General features: G+C 34.1%; 2 protein-coding genes and 1 long non-coding RNA gene across 4 annotated transcripts; 1 reads left to right on the top strand and 2 right to left on the bottom strand.

Moving 5' to 3' along the window:
* Positions 1-204: 204 nt before the first annotated feature.
* LOC128999749 (E3 ubiquitin-protein ligase RNF185-like) lies at positions 205-13,303 on the bottom strand. 2 transcript variants are annotated; one of them, XM_054426446.1, is made up of 6 exons: positions 13,126-13,303; positions 11,417-11,583; positions 9,974-10,105; positions 4,302-4,356; positions 3,690-3,801; positions 205-1,279 (listed from the first exon to the last, which is right to left on the bottom strand). In XM_054426446.1, the coding sequence occupies exons 2-6, from the start codon at positions 11,572-11,574 to the stop codon at positions 1,170-1,172; spliced, it is 567 nt and encodes a 188-aa protein (XP_054282421.1). In that variant the 5' UTR covers positions 11,575-11,583; positions 13,126-13,303; the 3' UTR covers positions 205-1,169. The 2 variants fall into 2 exon arrangements, with proteins under 2 accessions (XP_054282421.1, XP_054282500.1); XM_054426525.1 differs by having other exon boundaries at positions 205-1,267; positions 13,126-13,299.
* A 2,035-nt stretch (positions 13,304-15,338) lies between these two features.
* On the top strand, positions 15,339-16,862 carry LOC128987725 (putative nuclease HARBI1). Its single transcript, XM_054408762.1, has 3 exons — positions 15,339-15,492; positions 16,036-16,167; positions 16,504-16,862. Exons 1-3 carry the CDS (start codon positions 15,380-15,382, stop codon positions 16,817-16,819), a joined length of 561 nt encoding a protein of 186 aa, XP_054264737.1. The 5' UTR covers positions 15,339-15,379; the 3' UTR covers positions 16,820-16,862.
* Positions 16,863-18,331: 1,469 nt separating this feature from the next.
* On the bottom strand, positions 18,332-21,208 carry LOC128983433 (uncharacterized). The gene is made up of 3 exons (XR_008489848.1): positions 21,054-21,208; positions 19,107-19,329; positions 18,332-18,445 (listed from the first exon to the last, which is right to left on the bottom strand). It is a non-coding gene; the product is annotated as an uncharacterized LOC128983433 (long non-coding RNA).
* Between the last annotated feature and the right edge of the window lie 1,408 nt (positions 21,209-22,616).

Genomic DNA, 22,616 nt, shown 5'->3' with positions numbered 1-22,616 from the left:
GTGACTGATTAAAGGTTACTCTTATTTTCTAAAAACATTCAGCACCTTGCCTGAAAGTTGGTTTTTGTTCTTATCTCAGTTTTAGCCTCAGCTCCACATCACTATTGTGAGAACATGTTCAGTTTATAATTGTAAATTTATTTTAGTTTGAAATGTTAACTAAATCAACTGAGAAGCAGAGAGTAGGATATAAAATACATCAAATTAACTCACAAACTTTTATTCCTACTTCAGTTGTACAAACAGGTAAAATTAAATACTGGTACATAATAGCTACAAGTGAGCAACTGAAGTGTATAACATAATATTATGATATGCTTTGTACACAATTATTGACTATTTACACTCCTTTGATATCCAACCCACATTTCAAAATGCCACAAATAGTAAAAAAAATACATACTGGTATGAAATATTTAAAATAAAAAGACATGGGAAATAAGCGAGTAGAATAATAAACAAAATAAATAACATAAGAGGACCAGAGAATGCAGTAATTCAAATGGTGTAAACTGCAGCACTATTAGAAATAAATTAAAAAAAACCAAAAACATGGTTTTTGAAGAGAAAAGTACTGTATTGACCACTCAATGGATTTTACAAGACATGAAATTATCTTAAACCTATTCAAAATACAGACTAACAAGGCTCATAAATATCAATATTATGTACAATTTGTGGCAAATTGTGATTTCTATATACATAGCATGTTATCCTAACAATCACAGCAATAGTGGCTTTGATAAAGCGTCTCTATAATTCCAACTCTCCTGATATTTACCCACAAGACCTTGTGGTGTAAACGTTACACTCTCCAGTCTCCATGCTAAACTGCCTAAGCTCAACTCTGAACCAAGTATTTCCATTACTCATTGTCTACGAAATACGGTATCAATATGTGACACTCACTATTTCAGATTAGGCCTACTCCATAAAAGCAAATCATACATTAAATATATTGAGTGCAAACTATATCCTTTAAAAAAATCTCTTAAAGAATCTAAACTATTACAACTTAATTTTAATACATATTAGACGTAATAAAAATCATCCAAACACCCTACACACATTTTGAATTATTAAATATTATAAAGATTAGGTATATAACATTTTCCACAGTAAATTGGTACAGTGAGCGATGTGTATTGCCAATATAGGGGAAGGCAGCACTATGCAAGAAGAAGCCAACACACAAACAGGATTGCGACCCACAAAAACACCTTGGACATGAACTGTTCATCTTCAAATGGAGTCAGTCCTCTCTGACCTGCAACATGGCCTAAACATGTTTTACTTAACATTTTTAATATTATTTATTTACTTAAAATTAAGTAGATCAAATTAATGAAAAGAACATTTAGTTTCTATTAAATTAAGACTATTCTGTTAAGTTAACGTTATAAATATTAAGCCATACTATTAAAAAAAAAGTACAATTTGGTTTTGTTCAATCTACAACACTCTAAACAAGCGAAAATCAAATATTACTTGATTAAAAATAAATCGACTTTGCCAGTGCAACTGGAAAAGAGGTGGTATATTGTCAACAATTAAAAATCACAATGATTTATTACTTAAACTTATCATACTGAACACATCGATAAATCATTCCAAATAAAATTTTAACTAGTTTAAATAACAAAATCTTCCTAACCTAACCTAACCACCCTTAGGTTAGGTTAAGTGTGAACAGTATAACACGTAAGTACGAATGATTTTGACTGGTAAAAAAATAAATGGCACAAGTTCCATTAAAGGACCACAGAAAGTATGATACCAAGTAGCCTAATGCAATCAAATAGTTTACTTTTAAAAGGACCTGTTAGAATAAACACTCAATAAAGCAACAGAAAGTATGCTTTGTGTACAGGTTCGCTATGGCTGGGGTTTTTAAGATATTTTCCTGTTATACAAAATAAAATAATGATTCTTCGCTTTACATGTAGTTCCTTAAACAATACATCACGGCCACCTTTAACTCCAGGCCGCGGACTAGTAGAATTGGCAACGTCGCAAGTAGTGTTGTTTAGCGCCAGACTTCCCATAAGATAACATGGCAGACATGTGATACCAGCTCATTAGCTCGCATTATAATCATTCAAATTTAAATTTATGATCATAAATTTATTAAAAGTTTAAACTAAAACAAATAGAATTGAAGACCAAAACAAACAATATAAATTGAAAATCTATTTCTGAACATTTAAAATGGAGTCAATATGTTCATAGCCCAGTAACCAAAAAATACCATTAGCTGCAGGGCCGATTTACCGAATAGGCAAGGTAGGCACGTGCCTAGGGCGCGAGGCGATTGGCTTTTTTGAGGGGCGCCAACAAATTGGAAAAGTATGGGGCTGTATTTGTATGTGATTGCGGTAAACTGACAATCCCTTGCGGCCGTGTAGACATCTTAACAGTCTCCCGCAATTGCGGCAAGATGGTAATTATTTCCTGATGTTGAGTATACATCATCATCGTCCGTCTCCCGCAATCGCGGCAATATTCTGACTATTTTCGGTGGACGCGTAGACATAATTATCATCTTCCTTGATCGTGGCAATATATGAACACATCCCGCGGTCGTGATGAGATGATCACTGTCTACCACGAATGAGGCAAAATTGTAATCTTTTCCCGGGGTCACGGCATTATCATCTCCTTGCGTGATCACGATATAGTTCTGATAATCCCTCACAGCCGTGAAGACATCATCGCTTCCCGCGGTCGTGAGGCATTGTCATCCTCTCCCGCCATTGTGGCAAATGGTAATCATCTCCCGCGGTCGTTTAGAGATCATCATCGTCTTTTGCGAATGTGGCAAAATTCTGATCTTTCCCGTGGTTGAGTAGACATTATCATCGTCTTACGCGACATTGCGGTGAAATTCTGATCATCCCTCGCAGCCCTGTGCAGAGTAGACTAGACATCATTATTGTAACTCCCGTGGTCCTGTAGACATCATAATAGTCTCCAATGGTTGTGAAGACATCCTAATCATCTCCTGTGATTAGGTCAAAATGCTAATAATATCCCGCAGTCATGTGGAGATCATTATTGTCTTCCGTGATCGTGGAAAATTTCTGACTGTTTCCCGCCATTGTGTGGACATTATCTTCGTCTTCTGTGATCGCGGCAATGTTCTGATCATCCATCGCAGCTCTGTAGATCTTATTGTAGTATTGAGCGATCGCGGTAAAATCATGATCATATCCTGCGGTCGTTTAGACAATATCATCGTCTCATGCGATCGCGGAAAAGTTCTGATCATCCCTCAAGGCCTTGTGGAGACATATTATCGTCTCCCGTGGGCACAGAAACGTCACTTTTGTCATGCACCATGGCGGTAAATTGACGATTCCAGGTAGAAATACAAAATTCACATATAATTCCCGGTTCAAAAACATTCACGCTTAATTACCAGATTTCCCGGTTGGTGGTCACCCTGTTATATATTGCAAAGGGGCGCTACTATGTTAGTTGTGCCTAGGGCGCTGACATAGTCAAAAACAGGCCTGATTAGCTGCCTCCAAACAAAACAGCTGTAACAACACTACTTGTGACGTCGCCACTTCAAAGGCCACGGATTGGAGTTAAAGCTGGCTGTGCAATAAATACCAATTAAAATTGCTTTATTAAACAGCTGTATACAAAATTCAATTTAAATGAGAAAATTTACAGACTTCACATACCAAAAGTTCTGTCCCCAACTTGGAATGATGAAGTGAAGAACCCAAATGGAAATGCTCCAATCCCAAAAGACATATGGAAACCTCCCTCTCCAAATCCAAATCCTGGGAAGCCCTAAAAATAAAATAAAGCCAAATAAAAAGAAACATAGGATGAAACTGAATGAAATTCTATTATAAGTTAAACAGCAATGGAAGAATTTGACAATAAAACTGGTCAGATAAAAAATGTTAACCTTATTTCCAATAGGACTATACCAATAGTCATTTAAGATCCAAATTGAAGATGGGTTATAGTAATACCAGAAACAAAAGAACCCTGGGCCGTTTCGAGCCGCGCAGGTTTGAATGGTACGCCACACCTACCTGCGCGAACCACGTGATCTTTTCGTTTCTGCGCAGGTTGTTTTGTTCTTGGTATATCTATAGACATTATGCATTTACTAGAAATTTGTCTACCAACAAATATATTTGCTTTTAAATAAAATTATTGGTTAACATCCACTCTTAAAACAAAATTTAACATTGAATTTATAGCAAAAACAGATTTCTGTAATGCCATATTTTCTCAGTAACAATATTAAATATTCTCATGCTTAAATACATAATACTCACCCCATTATTTTCTGGTTCAGATCTCTGGCCTGGAGGCCTAGGTGGTGTCTTGTTCCTGAAAATTAAATAAACGGCTGATAAAGAATTGTGTGCTGTAACAGCAATGTCTGATGAGTTAAGGGTGAATGTCAAATTGAGATGGAATTTCAAAATAAAAAGATAAAAAAATAAAAATGTGTTTTTTACTTTACCTTTTATGTATTAAGACCTAGATATAATTAACTTCAACTTCCAAGTAGCGGTCGAGCTTAAAAAATTTTTTTTTAATATTTATAAACTTTTTAAGTCTTGGAGTACAGGTTTTAACAACCAGATCACTGACTAAGAAAAAAAATAAAATCCTTATAATTATTGGGAGAATAATAAAAATAAATGCTTAAACAAACAACTGATTAGGCATCAATTAACATAATTATAATATTTGATATTAATATTTTTATTTTTATTAACTAACTAACATTTTTGTTTAAATATTTTGTAAGTAAGAAAAATTGAACTTATTTTTTCAGTTTACATGACTATTTTGCAACAGGAAAATAACAAATTCAAATTAATGTTAAAGTAAACTATTTATAAAATATAGTGAAACAGCATTTATATTTTTTTTTTCGAATTGTATCGAGTTAAGAACGAATGTATGAGCGTGAGCGACGGGAAATAACGTTGGCGACGGGACATGACGTCGGCGACGGGACATGACGGCGTCGGCGACGGGATGCGGCCGTGAGCGACGAGACGCGGAAGTAATGAGAAACGGCAGCGATTGAAGTGTCTGAGATATATCTCAGTTTACAAAAAGGGTCCAACTTAAACAAATTTGGTAACCTAAAATTATTTAGCAAAACAACAAAAAAATAAGGTGAAAATCTTACCTTTTGGCAAGTGGAAGTTCTTGAAGTTTTCTATTAGGCCTATCTAGTAAATTTTGTCGTATCTTGTAAACAACTCATTTAATATTATCGTAACTAAACACAAAAAAAGATTTCAAATTTTTTACAACACATAAAAAAAACACTATTTACATATTTACACAGTCTTCATTGATTTTTTTTCGTTTATCTTAGATGAATTGGCCCCTCAAATTTGTAATAGAGCCTGTTGCCTGGCATGATTAGGGGCGTTGGTAAGATTCCTCTTATTTGGTCTACTGAAATGTACGATTGGTCGGCCTCATTAGGAAAGAATATCGAATTGTCTTTGATATTATTTCTTTTCATGAACATTACCTCGACTTCTCTTTCATCTAGACTGTCAACGTTTTGAAGTATGCCGACGTAGTCCTTTGGCGTTTGTAATTTAGGCCCAGTTAAAAATGTCACTACAACAAATAGTCCTCGCACCAATTCTTCAAAAGAAAATTCTTCTTTTATCTCGACAACATTAGGCAGAACGTCTTCTTCGTCTTCAGAACTGTATACGTCAGAGATTTTTAAAATAGGTTTTCTCTTTGTCTCTTGTTTCTTCAATGTCTTTGTCCTTTTCACATTCGTGGTACTTTTCGTTGCATTTTGCTTTCCATCCGGTCCGATCGAAAACAAATTATGGTGTATACATTCTTCTTCGAGTTTACATTGAAAACATGAGAGTTTTCTGAATTGCAAGGTTTTAGTCTTTTTAGACCACGTTATTTGTTTCACATTCATGATTCCTGCAACTGGTTCAAGGCTTTCCGGAATTAGGGATTTAATTTTTGCAAACTCCTCGGGTTTGACTTCAATGACATTTGTCTTGCTTTTTGAGAACTGGTTAACAAAATCTGTTGCACATGTTACTTCTTGTTGGTGTAAAATGTTTAAATCGGAATTCCTCTTCAAAGAGCCCCCCACCCCGTCCATTACTCCTTTTCCGTGGCCGGACTCCGTAAAATTCCATGAAAATTGCTCCAAGTTTTTAAAGTATTTGGGCATCAAATTTTTCATTAAAAACACGTTTACTTTGTTCCGATACTGAGATGAGGGGCTGTCGGTAAAGAAGTGAACTGTTTTTGTGTTGGAAAATTTTTGATCGGTATCAGTTAAAATTGGTTTTAAATGGCTCCAAACCCCATGAGCTTGGTGGTCTAATTGGTCAGAAACTGTACAAAATGTTGTACAGCTGACTTGATTATTTAGTTTAACATACTTAGCCCCGGTATGGAGTGAAATCTGCTTTTGCGATGCCCCAAAATGCAAACTCTGCACTTCGGTCGAGTGCTTTGCAACGTAATTTTGTGAAAAGTCGACTTGAAACAAAATCTCATTGTCCTTAGGGTTTTCCTTTAAATTTTTTAACTGTTTTGCCTGGTAGTACATCTGAAAAACGTGCTTTTTAAACTGGGGTACCATGTTAGCAAGCAACTCAACAACCTCAATTGAGGATTTGGTTTCTGTTGATTTAATCGTCCTTCCAATAGATTTGTTTTCCCCCTTTATAATTTTGTTTTCTTTAATTAGCTTCCACTTATGGAACTTAATTTGAGCTTCACCATCTGTTCTTTTGTATTCAATATTTTTATTTTTACAAACCAAACACAACCCCAACATGCAGTTCTCGTTTTTAACGGAGCAAACTAGGTTGTTTAGTAGGTCATCAACATCTTTATACTTGGAAACAACCTTGGCGTTTTTTAGTGCAGAAAATACAAATTGGAAATTTTCGTGTTTTATGCACGCGCAGGTTTCTCTGTCCTTTTCTTTTGGCCTATACACCCACCAAGGTCTAGATCGGTAGAAGATTGATCTTGAAATATTAGTGATACCAGTCTCCTGCACAAACTTATCATACAGATTGTACAGTGAGTTCAAGAGAACACGTTTCTGTTTTTTAATTTTTCCTCTTTGTACATAGTCTTTCTTACCCGGCATCATTTTCGATACCATATCATCTTCATAAAACTTTCTAATGGCAAGTGCTTCTTTGACTTTAATCGTGTCGTATTTCTTTCTGTCATAGTGCAGTGAAGGTGTCTTTGTGGCCAAAACTTTGTTGTATGAATAGGGAACAATAGTTTGAAATTGCTTTTGAACTCTGTATTTTTTTAAAAATTCATTTCCTACGGTTTTTGTCATAATCTGACGGAGTTTGGATTTTGCACTGACAGACTGCATTTGATTTTGTATTTGCTTTTGTAGCACAATGCCCGAAAATAGCTGTCTTCTTATATTTGGTGAGACTTTTTCCGTTCCAACTATTTGTTTTAGTTTCTTCCTTGGCGATGGAGAACCCCCAGTATGTTTTAGTTTTTCTCTTTGGAGTCTTTTTTTATATTTCTCCAATTGTCGTTGTAGTTTTTTATTTTCTTCTTTGGTATCTTTAAGCTCTCTAATAATTTTAAGTCTATTTTTTTTGGCTATTTTTTTCCCAACTTCGTTCTGTCTTGACTTAGTTCTTGGGGTGTCTATGACTTCATCATCACTTGCAGGTGGAGTAGCTGCTAAGACTTCTTGGCTTTCCTTCTGTCTTTTCCGTTGCTGGCGTTTCCTCTGTCTCCACACTTTTCTAGCAGCTTTCTTTTCTTTTTCAGTCATTTCTTTCACATGCATTCTTCTCTTCTGTGCGCTAATTCTATCCTGCTCTCTTTTCTTTTGTAGCTGTTCTTCAGTTTTCTTAGCTTTATACCGCCTAGCCCTTTCATTTGCAAGCATTCGTGCACGTTCATATTTTCTCGCCTTTTCCCTATCACTAGTTTTTGATTTAGATTTTTCTTTTGGCATTTTTGTTACTTTAACACTTCATTTGACCCTAAAAAAAGAAAAAAATATGAAATATCAAATCAGAAAGACTATTTAAAAAAGGTTAAAACTTGAAAAACAATTAAAAAACCTTATTGACGATAACAGAAAATAAATTGTCTTACAGCTTAAAAAGTAAATTCCTTAACATTTTGGACACTAATAAAAATAAAGTTGTTTGGTGATAATAATTGTTACCAAAACGTAGGATTATTAGGCGGTAAAAATCAATTTTTATGCTTGATAAAATAAACCAATATGTCCAACGTAATTCATTCACATTTTTTATAAAAAAATATTAAAGAAAAACATTTTTTCAAATTTATAAATTGAACTACAACACAGGATTTATCTAGTTGGTTTGACAAAATTACTTGAATATCATCATTAAAGTCATTTCAGGTCTCGTTGCCGACGTTTATGTCTCGTCGCTGACGTTTTATGTCTCGTCGCCCACGTTTTTCTATTCGCCGACGTGAGCGACGAGACGCGTGAGCGACGAGACATTTCGTACTCTATGGCCCATTACAGCCGATCGATAAGTTGAAATGAACTGAAACATTTGGAGGTTATGTTTGCCTTGGATCTTTTCGAGAGTGCATGCAAACTTTTCAGTTGATTTAACAAATATTACCAATTCTAACCGTGAGCGATTGGACATACTATGCTTTACATACCTTTAATATCAGATATCTTGATAAATTTACAACGTAACTTTCAAATATTTAACTAAAAAACACTGAAAACAGTAAACAACAACTCTTTGCGGATCTAATACTATCCTTTACTCCAACAAAAGACCACGGCTGCCAACAGTGACAGGGAAGTCAAAATTTCCCGCGATTTACCACTTTGTCTTGGGGACAGATGAAAACACATTTTTTTCACTTTTTGTAAATAAAATTTAATTTATTCGATTGTTATCACGATTATCTTTGTTAGTGTACGAAATTATTAATACCAATATTTACTTGTTTATATTTTTTATTCAACAATTATAACTAACTGTACTTTCATAATAGGTTATGAGGACAGTGAGCGACGGGACAAATGACACACATTTGGTAATTTTTCTAATACTTTTATTTGGTTTTTCAAATACATTTTTATTGATATGTACAAATATAATATTAAGCTTGAACTTAATCTAATCACAAAAATAAAATTATTACTAATTTCCTGGTTTTTACACCGGGACTTAAATTATATCTCAATTTGACATTCACCCTTAAATGCATGTTAAACTGAGTGGTAATGGTAATGAGACCAGTAATTGAACCTAGAAGCAGAGCCTCTTCGAGGACTCATTTTATGTGTCTGAAATTTGATAAAACAACTGAATTGTAGGGATTAATATTTTGTTTGTGAAATCAATTATCTATTATGAGTTGTTTCATCATCAAAATGACATTTGTTTCAATGTCATTCGAAATTGACTTCAGACCTTTCTTAGAAGAAGGTACAGTTGTTTACACAGAAACCCATTTTTATTAATTTAAGATGAAGAATTCTTTAAAGAACTTAATACAGTCCTAAATACACAATTTCTTTAATCCATTTGTCTAGACAACTCAACTGTTCCACATAGGTCCCAGATTGGGGAATTTTTCCATGTATCTAATCATTCTCCAACTTCTATTCAGGTGTCTCAAATGATAAAAACCCATCTAATTTTTTAATTTATGTCAAAAATTTCAAAAAATTACCACCCTAACCCCAGGTAAAGCGCCGCCAGATATATATATATGAATTTGAACGAATGGTGTTTATGGTCTCTGAAGACCTCAAAACAAAAAGATTAATCGGTCCCGGGTCAAGGTCCTATCATGAGACATATAATAATATCTTATTCCCTATATGGGAAATTCGCTAAAACCAGAGAAAGTAACACTGAAATTAATACTTTAGTTCTTTTTTTACATGTAGGCTAAGACTAATAGGAAAAGGAAGCAAAATACTAACCTAGGGTCATCTTGTTTTGAGCTGCCTCTGCCATACAGCGGGATCACCTTTTCCTTGGATATTGCAGCTTTGCATACGGGACAGACTTGTCTATTGGGTCTTGTGTCCAGCCACTGGTGAAGACAAGGCCAGCTGAGAAACATCAATTTATGGTTAAATAAACAATACAGTCTCAGATCTTCTGTAATCTATATAATTAATATGCCAGACACAAAATTTGTCCTTTGAACTCCTCCGCCATTCTTAACCGATTTTGACCATAGACGTCTCATTGGAAAGAGCGTGTCATGAAGATTTGCAAACTGACCTTACATTTTTGAAAAAAAGTCCCTTGGGCTCTGCGCCAGTGGCTTTTAAAGTTCCAATGTTATCCTTATGAAGAACATAAATGTTTACATTATGATCAGCTGGATAATTTAATTGCTGTTAATAATTAAGGAAATGCGTCTAACAAAAACAAAATTTTACTGACCAGGTTAAAATTAAATTCTTTGAATTTGGGTTTGCTAACATATTTACAGTGGATAAAAGTGAGAAAGCCTGTAGACAATTTGATATATTATCCAAATAAATAGGCCTACATAGAATTGACAATCTTGACAGTCATTGAATGAACCGATTTGTAAACTATGGAAACATAAAAAGTCATAGAACGCCACAAAGCAGAAGAAATAGAGATAATGTTTTTATAAGAATTTATTATTGTTAGCCTAATAATGAAGAACACCTACAAGATGAAGATTCTAAAAACGATGACGGAGGATGTTAGTCGAAGTGCTAACTCGAATCGACTCGACTAAAAAAACACTAGCCTACTCGCCCATCCCTACATTGAATATTTTAAATCTACTTTGAAAAAGCTTATTTCACAACTAGTTCTGTGTGCCCGATACAAATAATACAAATAATAGTCCATTACAAAAATATCTCTCTTTTTACTTTTAATGGAAGAGTTAAAAGTTTATTTTAATAAGTTACTATTAATGAGTAAAATATACCAAACACCTATCTTGTCCGATAACTTACCCTTCATCCCCCCGAAAATCCCCTTTCCATGGTCAGATAGATTTAAGACTGATTTGCGATCTCGTAAAAATGGTAGTTGGATTACAGGTTTAATCAAAATTCAGTTTGGTTAAGTAAAAGCTAAACATACTATGCGTAACCTAAGTTTGCAATATAAAACCATATAAATTTCATAATCATAAAGTGTTAATACTGTATAGGTACTCTAAAATTAAATGTGAAACACTAATATAGGCCTAACTATAGAAAAAAAATATAGAGTTCTCACAAAAATGAAATAACAAACCTTAGGTTTGCCTATTTGCCATGTGAAGCAACTAATCCAACTGTAGGGCCTATACAAATTTTACTAATCAGCATTTTTTGCAAAGAATTAGTTACGCAATCCTAATTATATGAGCTTAGAAGATATCTTACCAAAACAAATGACCGCACATACTGACAACAGCTTCCTTTGCTGTATCCAAGCATATATTGCACTCAAACATTCGCTCATCCTTTTCTTTATCCTCATTAGAATCCTTTCTCTCCCTTGAGGAAGAGCCTGAAGTAGTTGCCTCTGCTTCAATTACCATTTTTGACCCCTGAAACAAGTGAGTGTCAAGTATATTTTTGTGGAAATAGTTACTTTTAAAATACACCAGCCGCAACAAACCTGCAGACTAAGCGAAATTCCATTTGCCTGATTATATTTTCACCTGAACCAACATTGTCTCTTTTGCATAGCCTCTACTGACCCCGTTGCAAGGCACGGGTAGGCTATAGTGGCGAGTTTGATTATAAAACAGAGTTTTAAGAGTTAACTTTATTTTCTCTTTACTTTTTAAAATTATTTAATCAACTGTAATGTCTTTAACACACAACTTTCAACAAAAAAAATTCCCCGGGAAATCGGAAATACGGACAATCATTTTTGAAATCTGAGTGAAATTACGACCATTTTGAACAAAAAAATTTAATTTTGTAATATAAATAAATTATATAGGAGGATTTTAGGAGGTCGATATAATTAGGCCTACCTTAATTTTAAGCAAGTTATTTACCGCTAAAATATTAAATTTTTTTTGTAGCAGCGAGTGTTTTGTGCTTATGTTCAGCCCTATTTTGGTTTTTGAAGAGATAAGTTACCGTATTGAGTTTTTTTTTTATTTCTTAAGGTGGTAAGTTAGGTAACTTAGGCCTATTGAAAACTGTAGCAATTTTGCCTTACACATCCATTAGGAGGGTCTTAACCCTTCCCGGACGGGTGACGAATACATCCGCTTAAGTCTTTGGCGATACCGTAATAATAAAGGACGGGTGGCGGATATATCCGCTTATGGTTTTTTATGATAACCGCCTTCTCTTCAGACAGACTGGCAGGTGCTTTGGGCAGTAACCAGATGTTTCACGGTACCAAGGTGCCACTTTCCTGCTCTCTCCATGGCTGCGCTCTCTCCCAAACTCCCCCCTCTCACGCGCGTCTCCCCCTCTCCCGCGCACCACCCACCTCTCCTACGCTCCCCCCTCAACATTTCGTGCTCAATACTACGTTGTCTTTATTTATTGTTTACATACTTATTGTTCTTTATTTAACTTATTGCCTAACGTTGTCATGGCCATATCTTCAAAGACGGGTGGCTGATACATCCGCTGCTTTTCTACTCATCCGTGGACGGGTAGGCAATATACCGGTATCCGCATAGTTAAAAACGAGTAAAAAATTATTTTGACAGTATTTATGAAGTGTTCCATTGTGTTTATTTTACTTAGCCTACTTGTATAACAAAACACAAATAAGAAAAATTAATTTTTTCCTGTTCTATGTCACGATTTTGCCCGTCCAGGAAGGGTTTAAAATATTCACCAGTTGGTCAACCTAAGTTCTGGGCCAAGGTTGGACTAACTTAGGCTAGTCAGTCTTGGTGGGTTAGGATAATCCACTTTCAAAGTGAGCCATGTTTATAATGGGAATACATTATGAAAGTATACTTTATCACAGTTCTTAACACCTACATAGGGAAAATATAGGATAAATTGAAATACCTAGGCTAAAGTTATGCAGTGTGTTATTTAAGTTTCTGGATGGTGTAAGTACTGCTACAAATTCTAGACTAAAGAGGCAAAGCAAAGCAAAATCAACTTACCTTCAAGTTATTTATTTCTCAAGACGCTTGCAAAAATTATAACTAAATCACGTTACGTTATCAACTCATCACTGTGATATTTGATTAAATAGCCAAGTCAATGCCATCATACTACTGACAAATTTTACAGGCAGGGCATTTATTTACTTGATTACTTACTTCTTCTTAACTAACTTATCATCAACACAAACACCACAACAGTAACAGACATGTTGATAGCAAGAGGAAGAGGAAGGGAGTAGTCCTAAGGAGGGTGGGCAGATTTTCCCATCCTTGTTAGTCAGTCGTGACGTCATCGTTGATGCGATGCAGTTATCGTACTGGTATCGCATAGCTCCACAAGTCAATAGTCGATATCGAATACCCCTAATTTACTTTACTTGAGAATCGCTGAAACGAAACGCTTCCATCTTCTTCCTCGAATCTTGCTTGGTTAGGTTCAAGACTCTAGGAGCGGAATTCATGAACGTTCCTTAACCTATTCCTTGTTCCTTATTCCTTACCTTTCTCCTTACTGGTATTCAGGAACGTTCCTACTTCCGTTCCTTATTCAAGGCCTCCTTGATTGAAGGAATTCCTTAAGTATTGTTGCTTGTTCAAATTCACAAACGCTCCTAACTCCTTTAACGAATAAATTTTCCTTAATTGATGATTCCTTACTCCTTAGAATAATAAGGAAGGTATGAACGTCCCTATAACCTTACAAATTTGTGATTTGTAGGTTATGTTTGTTTATTTTGATTAAACAGCATTGACACTTTTCCCGTTGACCCGGCGTATTTTGAGTAGATCGGTTAGTTAAATTATTTGTTGATACTTGTGTTATTTTATTTATTTATTTATTATACAAATTATTTATATTCTTTATACACACGTCGATTCTACAATGGATGAAAATATTTTAGAAGATGATTTTATTGAATTCATGGACCACATTGACGATGACCTTTTTGAAAATCGGGCACATAGGCCAAACGATCACATCCCTACGAATCCTTTTGAAGTGTATGATGACAATGAATTTATAAATAGGTTTAGATTTACAAAACAGGTCGTTAGGGAGAAAATTATTCCCCTAATTTATGGAAATAGGCAGAACGCTACAAACAGGGGATTGCCTATTTCTCCAGAAATAAAAGTCGCCACTGCATTAAGATTTTATGCCACTGGTAGCTATCAGGTAAGCCATTATAAGTTTATTAGCCTACATTTTAACAATTTTATCATAACTAGGCTTGAATGTTAAATTTGAGGTAAATGAGTTTATGCTAGGTTTACTAATTTAAGTTTTAATTCACTGGTTTTTAATAGGCCTAATAGTTTTGGAATTATATAGTTATCTAAAGAAATTTCTCTAGTTACTTAGGCTAACTTAAAGCATCCTAGCCCTACCTATTTACCGGTACCATATATGTAATGCTCTCAAAGGTCTATTAGGTCTACATTTATGCATTTTAATATTATTATAGCCTATATTAAGCTAATCGTGTCATTTAAATGCATGACAATAAAATGTGAGCTACACAAATTAACTAATGATACTAAATCTATGTTAGACTATTCAATACATTCAGTATGCTAAGTCACGTCAATATTGACGTTAAAAATGATAAAATATCTTTTTTTAAATGGCAAAAACAAAATAGTCCATGCATAGGTAGGAATTCATGTTGAAGAATACCATTCTCATTGTGTAACATGCTACAAGTATTATGTAGGCTAGCATACATGTTACTTGAATTCTATTATAGCAGATAGGCGTGTATATATCAATGCTTTCTTTAACTCATGCCTATATTTTATGTAACCAACAGCCAGCCACAACCTGGAATTTTTGCCATTTTTTCATAGCGTGAAAAAGGACATTTAGCATATAGCCTTCTTAAGCGTAAAAATAAATATATCAAAGTAATGTAACTTATGTAGTAACATAAGTTATTAATATGATAAAATATTTCACACCTTTAAAGATTGTCATATGTTAACATTTTTCCAGACTGTTTGCGGAGATCTTGTTAACATAAGCCAGCCAACTGTTAGTAGAATAGTTCAAGAGGTGTCAGAACTTTTGGCTAGAAATATCCCCAGACTGGTGCATTTCCCAAGAAATGAGGCTCAGGAAAATCTGGTCAAAGCTGATTTTTTAGGAATAGCTGGATTTCCAAATGTACTGGGTTGTGTTGATGGAACTCAGATTCCAATTATAAGTCCAGGTGGCCAGAATGCAGAGGTATATAGAAATAGAAAAGGATTCATGTCCATCAATGTGCAACTCGTCGCTGGCCCGCAGCTGCAGATCTTTGATGCAGTGATTCGCTGGCCTGGGTCAACACATGACTCGAGGATATTCAGCAACAGCAGCCTTAGGTATAGCATTTTAATTACCGGTATTCACAATATTAATAGCATTTTTTTACAGTTACCAACAAACTGTCAGATAAGATTAATAGTTTTTACTTTTTATGCGTTATGTAAGTCATAAGTAAGTATTTAAAATAAGTAACCCGCTTCTAAATCAAAGCTTAAGTAGAAAGTTTTGTAGTATCTCAGTAAGAGTACCTATCTCAAAAGTAAGAGATTCCGACATATTGTACAACTCCTACCTCTCCTATAATTTTGTGAATCCTTTTCCTCCCTGTTTTAACAATAGATCAATTAGTGGTCGTAGGCATAATACCCCCTTAACCGCTATATACAAAAATAATAATATGGAGGATATTTATGAATATTTGTTAGTAATCTGGAAACGATTATTTTGTATTAATCTGCAGGTTTCTTCGTGCCCTTTTGATTCAATTAAGCTAATAAAACAGAAGAAATCACAGACTGTCAGTTTTGTTTAATTATATTTGTATTGTACTGAAATTTACACACTAATCTAGAAAATTAATATCCTGCTTCTTCATTTAGGTGGCGTTTTGAAAATCCCCGGGGCGACCTGAAGAACTCCTTTCTTCTAGGGGACAGTGGTTATGCCCAAACAAAATACATGTACACTCCTGTTTTGGACCCTCAAACTGCTGCTGAACAAAGATACAACAGGTCAATAGATCCACAATTTTACTTTTTAATGTCAAGTACTTTTTACACTCATTATTGATGATTGTAAAGTAAAAATATGCCACTTAGAACATACTTGTTGTCTGGAGGCCAATATATTAAAAACTTTTACTATAATAAACCAAACTACTAAACATGATGAAATATTATACTTTTTACTACCAAATCTACTGATGTGAAAGTAGTTATGTTGGATTAAACTAGTAGATATAATGTGTGGCTTTTGCTAAACTGGTAAGTACCAAGATTGTTGTATATAATGCTAGCTTTAAGTTATCTCATTGTAATTATCTAAAGAATAAATTGATTTGATTTCAGGGCTCAAATTTCTACTAGAAATACAGTAGAAAGAACCATTGGGGTACTTAAGAGGCGCTTTCCATGTATGTTATACGAGTTGAGGAACAAGCTTGAGACAACAACAAGAATCATAGCTGCCTGCATTGTGCTCCACAACATTGGGAGGCAGTGGGACCCAAGGGATTTTGGGAACGAAGATGTACAACTGATTCCCAACAACTGGCAAAATTTTGTTGTTGATGTCGAAGAAAGAGTTCGGGATAATGAGAGAGGCCGTTTAATTAAAGAGCTGTTCATCCACCGCCATTTCTCAAACAGGCGCAATGAGGAGTAATAGACATTGACTCCAGAACAGTCCTTTTTGTCAACATTTTGTAAAATACATGATTTTGTTATCATCCTTTAATTAATATACTATTTATTACCTTATATGTTTATCTGTATTTCCTCGGTAAACAATTTAATTGAAATTATCAATTATCTGGTGATCAATCACCATATATGATTGCCATATCAGTTATTGTAAGTAAATGATCAAACTAAACCCTTAAAGGAAAAGTTGTAAAGCTGTAAAAGAGGTCATTTTATAAAAAAATGTCTTTTGTATAGTAATCTCTTACGTTTGATTCTTCCAGGTTTAAAGTTGTCCATAATGGTTCAAAGTTTACCATATCCTTGAATTATAATAATATTATAATATAGAATACAATTGTATTATGGATCTGTTCATGTGTTATGTCTTAACAACCACCATTGAAATATATGGTTTCATTGAACCAATTAAGTTAGGAAACTACATGCAGTTTTTAATGAGGTTTAACAAACATCCAAAAAATAACAGTTTATTATTTTATAATAAAAAATAGTATTGTATTTACAAATATTAAAGTACTAAATTCAGAACTTTTTCAGATAAAGAAAAGTTGTTTTTGGTACATCAAATAAATAAGTACAGCAGGGTGATTGAGTCGAAAGAAACTAATGGGCCAAAAAGTTAAGAGAAACGGATAACTAGCCAAGCTATTACAAACATGAGACAACTACTGTACCATGAGGAAAAAGGCATTTAAAAATACTAATAGTATCTCAAATAACTGGGGATTACAAGTTCAATGTTCACATGCACATTTTAATTTAATTTTTAAAATTTCCTCTTCATATTGTTTTTTCATTCTTGCAGCCTCAGTTTCAATTTTTGCTGTTTCCAATATCTGTTGCTGTATCTTTAATTTTGTTCTGGCCTCCTCTAATCTTATTTGGTGCAACTCCTCTTCATGCTCTGCCATCTTACTCAACTTCTTTACCCTCTCCTCCAGCTCGATGTTGATTGCAGCCTGCCTGGCAGTTCCGAGCAGCTTGCGTTTTTTCCCACATATTCCATCATTCCCTAAAAATATTAATGAGACAAAAATTATGATTATTACTTTCACATATTTTCTTTCAATAAATGTAAGGAAGTATTATTTGGATATGTAGTCAATTTCTGAAAAGAAATGCTGTTCTTGATGACCTAATGATTTTAACAGACTTTAGGATTGTTAATTGTTTGATAGGAATAAGAGAGATCACAATGTTAATATTCCCGGAACTCTAAAAACTCTTGCTGCCTGACTTAAGAAAAATATTAGTACCAATTTCATCTTAGACTTAAAATTTTCATCACTGTAGTTGTGTAAATGTTTCTGAGCTTCAAAGATATCTCTATTTACTTATTCACCAACAAATTTCATAAATCTTTCATAACTAATAATATTTATACATTGATATTTGGTGCTACTGAAAAATTAAACAAATAATGTTTGCCTACTTCTTTCATTTTCTTTAGTTAGTGTTCTTTGATCGTGGGTTGAACAAGCAGGTGTCATTGTCAACTGTGGGGGTGTAGACCTAATTGAAATTTCTGGTACAGCAGAACTTTCCCCATCTTGGCTCACTTCGATGAAGGTCATATTGAAAAATTCTGCAACAAATAATTAACAAATAGTCTCATAGTAGCTTTTGTAAGGAGGCTTTATGTAAAAAAAATACCATATATATATGGTATGGCTTTTAGTCTCATAGTATTATTGAAAATGTTTTAAGTGGTTGATAAAGTTCTCAGAATAGGCCATGCACCAACACACTGATTTACCAGCTTGCAATCATAGTTTTGGTAGGATGCAGTCATTCCCTAGGTACTGAACAACAAGACAAACATTTGCTAAAAACTTCAGAATGAGATCTTTGCTATGTACAGTACTCACTTTTCATTCCTGGATATTACCCTTCCTTTTGTTCGCAAATGTTACCTTCAGTTAGTGTTTCCTTGTTTAATATAGGTACAATTTACATAAAGAAATATTTTTTATGTCCCATGTCCATAGTTATTTGTAGAAAATATTAATAAGGCATTAGGCATATGGATATTATCACCAATGCATGTTCTCTGACTTTTGAAAAGTTACTCAGCATTATGGAGTAAAAATGGCTAGAGTATAAACAAAGTCCCCAAGAATGTATTAAAACTTACCTTCAATTTAAAATTTGTAGCATTATTTTATAATAGTATGAGAAGTTTTGTTTAAGTAGGCCTATATCAATAAGAAAGGGGCATTAAACACTGAAGCGCTATTAAATCATACCTTGTTCTTTGGTTGACTCCAACATGGAGGTGTCACTGTCATACACATTTGGGATGTCAATGGCAGTTGAATTTTGAAGGATGGCATCGATTTCTTGGTCATCTTCAAATTTTGTAGGAGGACCCCCACCTGTTCCCATTTTGGCCTGCCTTTCCTTTGCCAACTTCTTCTTCCTGCTGGTCTTTATATTGTCCCAACATTTCTGCAACTGCTGTATAGTCTTCTGTGAAACCCAATAATGTAATTAAAATCTCTATAGCATAGAACTCTAAATTACAGTATTTTTTAAATGTAAAGCTAACTAAAGCACACAGCTTATTGGCCCAAAGCAATTAGTTTATCTCTACATAATCATCATATAAGATTTACACTAGAACATAATCTTCAAACATTAGACTATTTATCCACACTGTTTTATGATATTCACACTGTTAAGTCTGATATCCACACTGTTAAATGGTATTCAACATAATATGTATGTTGTTAGCTTAAGCTATTTACATGAATTAAATAAATTTCCAATTATTGAACTGAACTGGTGATTGAGATTTTGCACTTATTCTTATATTAACCCTGATGTTTAGATTTCAGCCAAATGACCTAAAACATCAAATGTAGCCTAATCATAATCATCTCACCTTCTGTCACAAATAATTGGATATTGAAGAATTATTTAACCGTGTTTTTGTCATAAAGGGAGTTATTATTTAGAAGTAAAACTTAATGTTATCCACACTTTATTCTTATAAAATCTAAGCCTAAAAAGGTAGCAACCATTGGTACAGAAAATGCAAAATATGTTAGCTAACTTAACGCATTATTTAAAAAAAAATTTGTTTCAATTTGTATAGTTTGTATAGGGTGTTGTTATGGTAGGCCTTTTACAATCAATGTTGTTTTTGTGTTGTATGGTTGCCATCTATTTGTTAAGCATAATGTAAAATAAAAGACCATTTCAGTGAAAAGTATTTAAGTACTTAGCCTACGATAACGTTTTTGGGTGTAGGCCTAACTAGCCTATAGCTTACTTTTTTAATTGTTAAACTTAATTAACTGGTGAACCTCTCTTCACACTTTCTTAAATATTCCAATTTCCCACTTAATTGATAGATAGGCCTAAGAATATGGGATTAATAAATGATTTAAATGGGTTTGAATCTGTTGGAACTGTTGCAGTCAGTCGAATTTCATTATTATTTGGTAAAAGTTCGACCGAGCAAAAAAACTTTTGGGCTATGAGGTTTTACATTACGAGACCAACAGCTTCTCTAATTCTTAATGGCTTTTGTTACGAGCGCTGGTAGCGAGCGGCCGCGGTCTAGTGGCCAAGTGATCCGCCTTCAGTGCTGGAGCCCCGGGTTCAAATCCCGTTCGGGCAGTTTACTTTTTGATGCGGATTTTTCCACTTTTTATTTTTTTTTACTTTTTAAATGCATAGTTCATTAGGTTTCAATGTTAAAACATCTTATATTCTTTTTTGATTTATTAAAATAGTTTTCTTTGAGTTATAAGTTTAACTTAACCCAGATCTAGCTTGATCTGGTTTTTATGTTCCAAAATCAGATCTGGAACATAAGAGATAGGCCTAACTAAGCCATTTTTATTATGACTGCTGTTACACAATATGCTGTAAACTTACCACATTTTTAACTTAGTTGAGTAACATTTTATTATAGGTCTATTGCATAAGGCCAAACATGAGCGTAGGCCTGCTGCATTTTATATATTTAGTATCCTAGCCTAGGCTAATACTAAATTCTTTCTGTTTGGTTTGATGTAGCGTAAGTTTATTATGTTCACCAATTAAATGAGTATTTCTATAGGCCTACTTTTCAATACTGTAACCTGCATTAATTGTAAGAACTATAATTACATTAGTACCGTTTGCATTGATAATTATATTGATTAAAAACTTAAATAATAGGCCTATACTTAATTAGAACCTACCTCAGTGTGGTCTGGCTCTGCGTTGAACTCCTGTTGGATAGCCTGCCAAATCTTCCGCTTCTCTTGAATTTTTGGCCCATTACTTTCTTTCGACTCAATCACCCTGCTGTACTTATTTATTTGATGAACCAAAAACAACTTTTCTTTATCCGAAAATCTCTTTCTATCATTAGAAATAGTGAAACCTTCCATTATCACTTCCTAACTTTTCAAGCGTTTGAACTCAATCCAACAATGAACCAACGGCTAAATTCATTAACGAAAACCGCGAAATGTAATACCAACTGTTGAGGATTCTCACTCCCTTTTATAACATTACATATTTCTTAGTTTCGCCGATTTATAACAATTAATCAAAAGAATAATAAAGGTGATTGTACTTATCAAGCAATAAACATTAAAATATAATGATTTTTTAGTAATTTTTAAATTTTGATCATTAGCTTTATGTATGATATTGTGTAATTTTACTCTGTAAAAGTACCACCACTGATTAGTCGTGTAAGGGATCCTTAAACCTATTCCTCGACAAAGGGTGAAAAGAAGGGGTGTTTGTGAATTTCGTTTCGCACCTTATTCCTTACTCCTTATTCCTTGTTCCTTTGTTAAGGTAAGGAACAAGGAATAGGTTAAGGAACGTTCATGAATTCCGCTCTAGATTCTCGTTCTTTGGTTCTTTCTTTGTTTTTGTTTGGTTGGATTGCATGTAATGTCGACAAGCGTAACGAAAGAAAAGTTGTTAATCGTGTTTTCAGATATAACTCACTAGTTTAATTTTTAATTTATACCCGTACTTAACTTACGAGAAGTTGTTTTCTGGATAGGCCTAGGCCTAGTTTAACTTAAATTATACATTTTTATATTTATATGACTTAAGTATTAACTTTAGGCCTAGGCCTATTAGAGGATTTTAAATGGAGGCAACAGAAGATAATAATGATGGTGATCAAGTGGAATCGAAATTACACTTTGTTAATACATACGACCAATTTTCTATTAAAATTGCAAGAAACCGAAGTATCTACGTATAGCAAATTTGTTTGCAGGCGTGCTTGTAAGCAGGATTTTGGCCATAACCTGTATAATACTATAATAGCTTCAAGTTCTTGTTTATCTTTCACTTGGTCACAAGCCAAGTCCAACTTGGTTATAAGCTCCTTATTACCGATAATACAATTAGATTTGCATATGAGCGGTAAATTTAATTTACAGACCGTTCTATAACTTTAGTTTAAAAGCGTTTTCTACTGTGACTATCACAATCATACTTCATATTCATAGATTGTAGAGAAACAACCTAAACCTACATTAATAACAACCTACAACCATAACCATCAACCATGATGTTATGTTTATGTTATTAACGAATTCGACGCGAATAACGATCAAATATCGATAGACGATATTTAGAACTACATCGACTTCCCGAATCGATCGAATCAACGTGACGTCACGACTGACTAACAAGGATGGGAAAATCTGCCCACCCCTAAGGAGGGTGCCTGCCAGAGGGGTCTGACTTAGGGGAGGTACGAATGAGGCATTTAGTTCAAAATTCCTCCG

This window comes from Macrosteles quadrilineatus, unplaced genomic scaffold, assembly GCF_028750875.1.
Source record: "Macrosteles quadrilineatus isolate MER2022 unplaced genomic scaffold, UCM_ALF_1.0 Scaffold_1__1_contigs__length_201487025, whole genome shotgun sequence".
Classification (NCBI taxonomy): domain Eukaryota; kingdom Metazoa; phylum Arthropoda; class Insecta; order Hemiptera; family Cicadellidae; genus Macrosteles; species Macrosteles quadrilineatus.
This window is presented reverse-complemented; position numbering and strand designations above follow the sequence as displayed.

Coding starts and splice junctions, on each gene's coding strand:
- LOC128999749 (XM_054426446.1), bottom strand. CDS start 11,574: ATGGTAATTGAAGCAGAGGCAACTACTTCAGGCTCTTCCTCAAGGGAG. Junction 10,106..11,416: donor ATGTGCGGTCATTTGTTTTG/GTAAGATATCTT, acceptor GATGTTTCTCAG/CTGGCCTTGTCTTCACCAGT. Junction 3,802..4,301: donor CTGAACCAGAAAATAATGGG/GTGAGTATTATG, acceptor TTTTATTTTTAG/GGCTTCCCAGGATTTGGATT.
- LOC128987725 (XM_054408762.1), top strand. CDS start 15,380: ATGTCCATCAATGTGCAACTCGTCGCTGGCCCGCAGCTGCAGATCTTT. Junction 15,493..16,035: donor TTCAGCAACAGCAGCCTTAG/GTATAGCATTTT, acceptor TTCTTCATTTAG/GTGGCGTTTTGAAAATCCCC. Junction 16,168..16,503: donor GCTGAACAAAGATACAACAG/GTCAATAGATCC, acceptor ATTTGATTTCAG/GGCTCAAATTTCTACTAGAA.